A 10,496-nucleotide genomic window follows, 5' to 3' on the forward strand; every position below is an offset into this window, starting at 1 on the left:
CCAAAAAAAAAAAAAAAAAACATTTTTAAGAAAGCAAGGGTATTATATATATATATATATATATATATATCTGATATCGATCTATTTTGGTATCATATCAGTTGTTGGGATGACTGATACCCTTTTCGATTCCGTGAACTAAAACCATGATTGGAACTAATAGAAAAGTGATAGGACTTCTTTATGATTCATTTATAACATTTTTACAGGACGAAGATGAGTATTTATGGAAGTATATGGGGAGGTGTTAGCTTCCGAAACATAAGTCTTGCTGAACGCATGTGCAAACACATGTTTTAGCTTCTTTTTTTTCCTGTTCACATTGCCTCTTTCCAATTTAAGGTTTTAGAGGTTTCTTTGACACCCTTACCAAGGAATGGTTCTACTTCGAGAATTGATCCTTTGCACCTACGTTCATGTTCACCTGCAAGTACATGTGAGGATCCAACATTTGTCCCATTTTCTGCTATTATTATGATAAAGAGGGGTATATATGAAAGGAAATGGGACAAGTGTTGGACCCTTACATGTATATTTAGGTGAGTGTACGTGCAGAGGATTCAATCTCTTATACCACGTCTTCGATTAACAATTATTTTGCTTTGTTTGGCCCCAAAAATATTTGGCATGCACCAATGCTCATATCTATAATTTCAGAAAATTTGACGAGTCGTTGCATAATTTTTTTTTTTTATTCAAACAAGAGAAAACTATAATGAATAGAGTCTCATAAATTATACATCATATCCGATTTATAGATGGATTGTTTTTTTTATAGTAACCTCCTTGGTTATAGATTTAAGTTCCCCCACATGTCGACTGTTAGTTTTAATACAAAAATTGGGATGGTTGGGAATTTTATTCGTCTCCAAATATAGTTATATTAATATCATTGGCCATAGGATTGGCAAATGTTCATACTTCCTCTCAAAAAACAGTCCAATTTCTTCTTCATCACTCTATACCGCATCCACCTTCCACTCCGTATTCCTTGCTTTTGACATTCCTTTGAGTAGGCCTAAAGCTGCCGCCTCACCATTTTCTCTTGTTAACAAGTAATTTGCCTCACATAAGATGCATTTCTTTTCGAAAAAAAAAGCAAATAGCCATTTTTTTGTATTATATGTGACACTTGTGATAATGAGGGTGATTTGCTATGAGGGGGATGGGTCAAAGTATTATAATGCAAGATATCAAATATCACCTGAGCTCCATTTTTTTTGTTGGAAATTCTATTCGAGATCCAGTTCTCAACCTGTTTGAGAATAGCTGAAGGATCAGATTTTTGGTCACAGAATAGAGTTTGGTTTCTATATTTCCAAATGAAATAAAAAAAAATAAAAAAATAAAAAAATAAAAAAAAAAAAAAAAAAAAAAAAAATTAAAAAAAATAAAGTCAAATCTTTCTTAGGAGTAACACCAGAGTTAAAACAATACATAATAATGTTATTGACATAAAAATCCAGATATCAGTTGGGTTTAAAGCCCAATATGCAAGCAGCCCGAATTCTACTTGAAGACTCACATTCAAACAACAAATGGTATAAGAATTCCTGTTTGTTGTGGCAAAATCCACAATGGGATCAATATCCACCCATTTTGATAAAATGTCTTTTGTTGGGATTCCAGCATGGATAGTTCTCCAAAGAAGAGCTTTTGAGTCTTTGCATCATTTAATGCTTCACAAATTTCGGAGAAGTACCCAAAAAAAAAAAAAAAAAAAGGATGAGAAATTCGAAAATGAAGATTGAATGCCCCATAACCATAATGGTGGGTATATTGGTGTACGATTGTGATATGAAACTAAATTTGATTAATAACATATTGTCATAAATAAGAGCTCGAGTAGGTAAGTTGTTACATGAATTAGTCTAGCATGCTAGTACCTAGAAGAGGTATAAGACGTGCTATGTTGTAGTGATATTAGATAATCCGTAGTTATCTTATTAGTTTAAGTAGTTAATTTCTCTTGTCATGTTGTAGTAGAGTATATTGATACGCAGTAGTTATACCTGCTATGTAATATCTATTTAAATGCATGTAATGAAAAGATAAGATTGTAGGTACAAAGGGCTGATATGTCTTCGTTCTCTTTGTTCTTATTGCTTGTCCAACTATAATACTGTGGAAGATACTGCAACTCGTCCCAACATTTCCCACTCTCTATGATCATGAAAGGAGGGGAAAAAACCAAGATGTTGGCTAACCTAATTCTGCCTTCCTCAGATTGTCCATTCTCTTGAAGGGTTTATTATCAGAACTGGAGAGGGATAAGGCAAAATTGATTGCATTTATATGAGGGAGTCTCCATTTAGATCGGCATCTTAGACCCATAAATGTCCGCCCCTTTGAGGATAGAGAATTGGTTTTATTGGATAAGGCTAAATGCATGTAATGAGAAGATAAGATTGTAGGTACAAAGTGTAGATATGTCTCCCTTCTCTTTGTTCTTATTGCTTGTTTAAATATAATACTGTAGAAGATACTGGAACTTGTCCCAACATTTCCCACTCTATGATAATGAAAGGAGGGGAAAAAACCAGGAAGCTGGCTAACCTAATTCTACCTTCCTCAGATCGCCCATTCTCTTGAAGGGTTTATTATGAGAACTCGTGAGGGATAAGGCAAAGTTGATTGCTATTATTTGAGGGAGTCTCCACCTAGATCAGGGTCTTAGACCCATAAATGTCCGCCCCTTTCAGGATAAAGAATTGATTTTATTGGATAAGGCTAAATGCATGTAATGAGAAGATAAGACTGTAGGTACAAAGGGTTGATATGTCTCCCTTCTCTTTGTTCTTATTGCTTGTTTAACTATAATACTGTAGAAGATACTGCAACTCATCCCAACATTTCCCACTCTCTATGATAATGAAAGGAGGGAAAAAACTAGGAAGCTGGCTAACCTAATTCTGCTTTCCTCAGATCGTCCATTCTCTTGAAGGGTTTATTATGATAACTGGAGAGGGATAAGGCAAAGTTGATTGCTATTATTTGAGGGAGTCTCCACCTAGATCAGGGTCTTAGACCCATAAATGTCCGCCCCTTTCGGGATAGAGAATTGATTTTATTGGATAAGGCAAAGTTCTTATGACCAGATATCCGAGTAAGTGCAAATTCACTTGCTGGGAAGGTTTTATGCACCGGGCTCCATCCGACCAATGACCGGTCTCTACCTACATTTCTATGTAGATCAACTCCTAGGTTAATCAGTCTTACTAATTAGGGCTAGATATTGAACTTGCTTAATATTACTGCTTAAGTGTAAATATTATTGTCAAATATGTGTGTGTGTGGGGGGGGGGGGAGGGACACTAGATATGTGTATGGAAGTTGATGCATTTGACTGAGTCAGTTTGCCTACGTACCCTGAAAAGGTATCGAGCTATTCGTAGTTCTGCATGCAAATATAGAAGACATGTGGGGGATGGGGATCAAGATATGAGCATGATTATACTATATGGCTACATAATGGTGCATGGTTGTAGACATCAAATTTTGTTCCCCCCTTGGCAATGATGAGTTATGGGCAATGATAATGATGAAACATGTATTCTCTCTTTCGGAAAGGAATTCAATTTTCGGCACAAGTCCAGACTATTCTGGCCAATCCCAGTTATCCCAACCTAAAGCCGTTATGCAAGAGCTTACAGAGTACAATTGAGCATAAGATTGGTTAGGAGTTTAGCCCAATAGTTTTAAAATGATGCGTGGAGGTTGACCGAAAGTGGTCATTAGTACCTTTTTCCAGAATACGACAATCGAGCCTAGCATGTGCTCGATTCCTATATCATTGGAGAGTATTCGAAAATACGATCCCATTGATATCTTGAACAAAAGAAACAGATACCCAAATGTGCCATATTGCCTACCTAAACTTTGAACTAGTTAAACTAGACCAAACTCGAACCAAATTAGACTAACCCAAATCAAACCAAACCTACCGCCTTCCTCTCAGCTGATAAGCATCAACTGCAACTGCCCAAGTCTACAGCTGCCCAGGCTATTAGGTAGCTCGCCCACTCTATTGCCTTCCATGGATACAAGAAATGGTTTCCACGGAGATGGTAAGCCTTACCATCTCTACGTAAGTCCTTACTTACCATCTCCTTTTAAGGCTTACAGGGATCCTACCCCTTAAGAATTGGTTTTCCACGGAGATGGTAAGCCTTGTAAAAATTCTTTACAAATGTCTCATTTTTACTATAAATTGTTGATCCGGGGTCATCATGAAAGAGGCGGAGAAATCCGGAGAGAGAGAAATCCCTGTTTTAGAAGCCCCTGAAAAAAATAAAGAGAGAGAGAGAGAAAAAAATGCAATATTCTAGGAGATTTCAGAGCCGATCGTCCAAAGCTCGCTGAAGTCTATGCCCTAGTATGGAAGCTTGCGTCATCCATTTCAAGTTAGTACGGAAGCACTTCTTAAATTTCTGTAGTTAATTTCAATATTTCTATTATTGCACGGAAGCCCTGCCCGTATTCCCCCAACTGGTTCCTGTTATGGGAATATAGCAGGGAAGCCTGCCCATATTCCCACAGCTGATTCCTATTCTTGGAATATAGCGTGGATGCCCTGCCCGTATTCCCCTAGCTGATTCCTATTATAGGAATATAACGTAGAAGCTCTGTCCATATTCCCACAATTAATTCCTATTCTGCGAATATAGTATGGAAGCCTTGCCCATATTCCCGCAGCTGATTCCTATTTTAGGAATATAGTGAGGAAGCATAGCCCAAATTCCCAAAACCAAAATCATTTCTACACCATAACACGAAAGTCCTGTTAGATTTCTTGCCCATGCCGGAAGTTTTATTTTCTCCAAGATAGTGGGAAGAAAGTTAAATATATGCCCTTGAGTTGGGGAGGATTACTAAAAATTTCATTATTGTTATAAGTCGTTTCATATAAATATTAGATCGCAATTTCATTTGTGTGCATGATACATACCCTATCTCCACATGCATTATTACTCCTTTTTATCATTTCATGTATTAATTTATGCATTTGTACATTAAATGATAGTCTACTTCAGTATTATATGCATTATCATATGTGTTACTCACATAAAATAACAATCATAGTCATCATTTCATGAAGCATCGCACATATATGTAAATAAATTAGTTGCATTTTATATTATTTTATGAAACTTTTCATTTTATATGATTTTAATACAGATTATGTATTATTCCATGTGAATATTTTTTGCAATCATTTCATGCAATTATATACATGTGTTACATTATTTTATGTGATAAATCTTCCATATTGGCTTAGGCTATTAAAATTCTTGGGGGAGAATATTCGCAATCCAAGCATCTAGAAGAAAGACCGGAAATTTCGGGCGAGGTGGGTGCCTAACACCTTCTCACACTCATAACCTTACACGCCTATCTCTAGGAAAGACCGAAATATGAAGTCAAATTCGGGGGTTCCATCATTTCATAGGAATTCAACCCCCTACATGAGCTTGATCACTCGATTGGAATTGGGGTCCACAATAGGGTTCTGGGCCCTAAATCCTAAATGGCTACTCCAAAAATCATACTTTTCCCACACCCCATAGTCTCCAAACATGTTTGGAGACATCAGCCTGCAAGGCGGATAGGTGAGAGGAAATAAGCCGGAAAGCGACAATAGGAAATATTCCACAGAAAACCCCAAAAGGGAATGAAGGAGAAAAGGAGGTAGGGTTAACCCTCACTCTCTCTCTCCTTCCGATCAGAATCCATTTCCCTGACAATGGATGTGACTGAATTTGATTGTGTCAAACTCCCTACATAACCTTCATCGGGGTTAGCTCAATCGTAGTTCCCAGCATTTCAAATGGGAAGATTCTCAAGGTTTTGAATTCTCTAGTGTCTAACCGCTGGTTTTGAAATGGTCCGGTAGGATGACAGTCAAATCACATACCACATTCATATTTTAGAATAAGACCAGCAATATAATGACCTGCTAGGGATGACAGTTTCACAATCTCGTGAAAATTTTGTGTAGTTTTCCTCTAACTCGGAAGGTTCCGCCAAGATGAGTTTGAGATTTAATCAAATTTTGTGTAGTTTTTCTTTGACTTGAAAGGTTCCACCAGAATGAGTTTGAGATTTAATTATTTAGCCGTTTCCAGCCTTGGTTTGAGAACCTAATTGAAGAAGGCCAGAATTTGGAATATACGTAGATCTGTAGATCCAATTTTTGAAATTATTTGTTTGTGTTTCGATTTAAGTATTCCATATATATATATATATATACACACTAATACATCATAGCAATGAAATACATGGTAATCAGTATGCCAACAAGAGCCTGAAAACCCTAACTCATGAGGTGTGCAAATACACAAAATAATTACATATTGTTAATCTAGATGCAAAATATAACTTCGGTAGGAGAAAGAAAATTGACTTTTCAGCTCTCTACCGACAATTTCTACAATATTCCAGCATTTGTTCAGCTATCCAGAAACATTTCAGTGCTCCTGGGACAATTCTAAAATCTCTAGAATTTTTAGAGATTCTTTTTACTTTTTTAGTTGGATGGAGAATAGCTCTTCCCTTAACCTACTATACCAGAGTTTTACAATTTTGTTGTATATTAAGTCTCTACTTAAAATCTTTCCTGTGATCAGATTGAAGCAGTTTCTATCTATAATGAAAAATGGGCTATTTTCAATTAGCAGGTGGTTATTGCAAGGAAAAAGTGAGAGCTGAGCCATTTTTGAGGAGGGTTTTTTTCGGTGGGTTTTCCTCGCATGCTCAGCTTGCGTGTTGCCAACCCATTCTGAGTATTTGGAACTATTTTTCGGTTATGGAAACTGCAAGAGAGGATGGCATGTTGGAAAGAGAATGTTGTTTTGCTTATGGCTTTGTCCTTCTTTCTTCTTTGGTTGGTTTGCCATCGAGGGTGTTGTGGAGTTCTCTCCATGTATTCTTTCTATTTTTTTTCTTTTCTTTTCTTTTCTTTACTTTCTTTCCTCTGAGGGGAAAGTTCTTTGGATTTTATGATGTATTACCAAAAAAGAAAAGAAAAAAAAATTCAATGGCCTGGCAAGTCTAGCAAAGTTTTTAGTATTTAAGACAGAATACAACTCCAATTTAATATTCACTGAAACTGACTTTCCAAGTTCAAAACATTATTTAGAGAACTCAATACAACTTCACACAATCATGTAAAAGACCCTTTATTTATCTTCAGAATTGCTTCCCCTCAAAGGTTTGCCCTAATTTCCAATCACTTGGTACAACATTATCAGACTGCACCATCTTACCATCACTAGCAGTGACTTGGAATGACAAACTTTGCCCTAAGAATTGTGTATCAGTTTGCCAGTTTTGGCCCCAATTTCTTGACATTTGTATCCAATCTGTGTTCGAACCCTTAATCTTCACGCCTTTAATGTCTCCGGCACCGGCAACATTGTACACCAACACCAATATCCAGTATGGATTTCCCTTCATCTCGAACTTTAAGCCTCCGGTCTTGATACATGGGATGCGCCGATAGTTAATCGGAACAATGCCAGCCTTGTACTGTGCAATCTTGACAAACATAGGCTGGGAGAGATCGAAGTGCTTCAATGGAGGGTTGCACCAGTTCTCATCAGGCTTGCTATAGTTTGGTGGACAGAAGTTGGTGGCTGTTACATGGACGGTGCCTGGAAGGCACCATTGTGTTGAGGTATTGTCACACATGATTTCATAACAAGCACCACAAGTGAGTCCATCGTTAAAGAGTGCAGTGCTTAGAGCTGTTGTCTCTAGCCCATATCCTTGTTCTATTAGATTGCCGTAGCCACAGGCTCCCTCTGTTGCCACAAACAATCAATATTGAGTTTTGACACAAAAAAAAATCAATATTGAGTTTTTCCCAAGACAGGAAAAGCGAATTAAAGTGCGATTAAAAAGTTTGAATAAAATAATAAAATGCTATAATATAGAAATGAATATAAAATTATAAAGTGACATTTGGTGCAGAAACCACATGATCAGGTAGCATTCTTTCTTTTAAAATAAAAGAAAAAGCTATAGCAAAGTTCTTGCAAACATAAAAGTATGTTTAGAAGGAGGAACCTTGCCTGGTCTCGTAGGAAATGCCTAGACACAGCCCTTGAGAAACATAGGCTCATGGGCATCTTTTCACAACCCCCTATTTTCAAGGACTGTATCTAGCCATTCCCTATGCCAGACCACAAGGTTCTTTTTCTCATAAAATATAGGGAAAAGAAGCTGAAAGATAGCGTGGCCTGCACCTAGACACAAGGGGGGCTGAGGATCCTCTCCAACGATTGGACTCCTTAGAGAGGCATCCGAAGGTTGGAGGATCCGTCCATGTGTTGGGGTACATACCCGGGTTCTCCTAGTTGCCGGATACCTCTTTGGGCACCCCAACCACTGGAGAAGATTTGGAGGGTGGCAAAATGTTGCCCCACCTCTCATGAAAAGTAAAAATCCTATCCCCTCTTGATGCTTCTATACACTCCACAAAAGGGAGGGCCACACTGCCTTCAACCTCTCCCAAAATTGTATTACTGCAATGATATATTGGTACAATAAAGTAATAAACAAGTCATCATAAAAATTGGAAAAAATGTAGAACATCTGAATATACTTTCATTCCAGAAGGTAAAAAGGAGCTTCAAGTCACAAACTCATGACTTACGCATGGTTTCATTGCCACTCATATCACCGTAGAACGTCGCATGTGCAGCTTCCCACCCATCACTTTTGGTCACAAACACATTCAAACCTACACTAATAACCAAGAAAGCCATTGCTATAATCCACAACCTAGACCAACACCGGGCCATCCTTCCTCTCTCTATCTCTGTAGTTACCTTAACCTTCATGTTTATGTCATGTATTTATAGTCAGGAAACGTCTAGACATGGCAGGTCCAAAATGACCACATTGCCCCCTTGAGCGTTGGAGATGCTCCCTGCCTGTGTTCTCATTGGCCAATGCATCTGGCACAAAAGGCGTTTCTGAGCCAGACTGAAAGGGTCATTTAGTCCTTAAGTTGAGCTGACAAGATATAGAAGGACTCTTATTTACTGGACCCGAAACTGATTATTACACATGTATGATGTGCATTGAAAAAATTAATAAAATAAATTATAATTTACTGAAAATAGTTATGGAATTAAGGAAGCTAACTAGACATTTTGTAATATTAGGTGGATAACCCGAAGCTGCAAGGGATAAATGAAAAATGAGTAACTGACTTTAATTTTTTTTTTTTTGGTACAAACTGAGCTTCAATTAATAGGCCCAACTAAGGCCCTCTTTGGCATCAGTTTTCTTTTCTTTTTTTGTTCATAAAAATGGTTTTGGCTGTATTTGGTATCATATATGGAGCTTGTTTCTATATAAAAAAATTGATAAAACACAAAAACAAAAAATTAATCAAGAGTCATTTATGTATTTTTGCCAAAATTGATTTGCAGTTATTTTTGCACTGGACTTCAACCAAAAAGTTATTTTTGCACTGATTTTCAGTTATTTTGGCACTACTTATCACTTTCAGATTTTTGGTAGAAAGTTGTTTCACGAAACTTGTAGGATGGCTAATCCAATTTAAGCCACATAACAGATGATGTGTGGCAATTTTCAACCATATACATATGTTGCATCTATCTAGTATCTGTTTCTTTATGGTTGTCCTTGTTGGCAACGTCGGTCATGTGATGGTGATGACATGATCATTTTGGGTGATGTGTCAGTGTTCAGTATCTCTGATGAGATAACAGAGCCACATGGTGTGCATAGAGTGGATTGATACATCCATGGTAGGTGGTGCATGATTCTGGGTCAAAACTGAAAAATTTGGCCTATTTACGCTTCGAGGAATTTTTTGCAGTGAAAATAATTTTTTTGGAAGATTATTTTTTCATGAAAAAGTTAGAGCATAATTTATCCAATCCAACATGCCTTAATTTTGTCATGCTTTGATACCGTATGAAGAAGTTATGGCATTCGCAGTCAAAAGATGACTTTTGTGGTAATCAGGGCCAGTTTCGGTATTGAAAATAAATTTTTTTCGAAGAAATCTTCTTTATGTAACCTCGCGAGGAAAATCTAATATTTCCAACACACTTGGTTTCATTACGTTTCGATTCTGTATGAGGAAGTTGCGGCATCGTTCAGGGGCATTATGGTCTTTTTTTGGCGTGTTGTATATCATCGAGTCGTGGTTCCAACGTATTTTATTTCATCTTGATCAGATACTATACAAAGAATTTATGCGCATTTTTATGAGATCGGTCTGAAAAATCCAAACCAGTATTAGCCAAGACCTCTCGACTAGTGAAGGTATTTTTGGAATTAGTTTCAAATTCTTAGGATTTTTGTGCAATTTTCAAAATTTGGACAGTAGGGGAGGTTTGGCATGTAAAAGTTATGAAGGCAGGGAGCTTTGTGTAGTTTAATATGGAAGAGAATGGCTAGTTTACTATATGGAAAAGAGCAGTTAGTCCAATCCAATGATTGTGGCTAGGCCATGT

The 10,496-nt window shown here is 37.2% G+C and overlaps 1 protein-coding gene across 1 annotated transcript; it reads right to left on the reverse strand.

The window, feature by feature from the left end:
- Positions 1-7,083: 7,083 nt before the first annotated feature.
- LOC122068890 (expansin-A4-like) lies at positions 7,084-8,843 on the reverse strand. Its single transcript, XM_042632802.1, has 2 exons — positions 8,657-8,843; positions 7,084-7,802 (listed from the first exon to the last, which is right to left on the reverse strand). The coding sequence occupies exons 1-2, from the start codon at positions 8,841-8,843 to the stop codon at positions 7,189-7,191; spliced, it is 801 nt and encodes a 266-aa protein (XP_042488736.1). The 3' UTR covers positions 7,084-7,188.
- Between the last annotated feature and the right edge of the window lie 1,653 nt (positions 8,844-10,496).

Source organism: Macadamia integrifolia, unplaced genomic scaffold, assembly GCF_013358625.1.
Source record: "Macadamia integrifolia cultivar HAES 741 unplaced genomic scaffold, SCU_Mint_v3 scaffold478, whole genome shotgun sequence".
Lineage (NCBI taxonomy): Eukaryota > Viridiplantae > Streptophyta > Magnoliopsida > Proteales > Proteaceae > Macadamia > Macadamia integrifolia.

What these genes read in the sequence shown, in the direction of transcription:
- LOC122068890 (XM_042632802.1), bottom strand. Translation starts at nt 8,843, where the DNA reads ATGAAGGTTAAGGTAACTACAGAGATAGAGAGAGGAAGGATGGCCCGG. An exon ending in GAGTGGCAATGAAACCATGC is followed by an intron (nt 7,803 to 8,656) that starts GTAAGTCATGAG and finishes TTGTGGCAACAG; the next exon opens with AGGGAGCCTGTGGCTACGGC.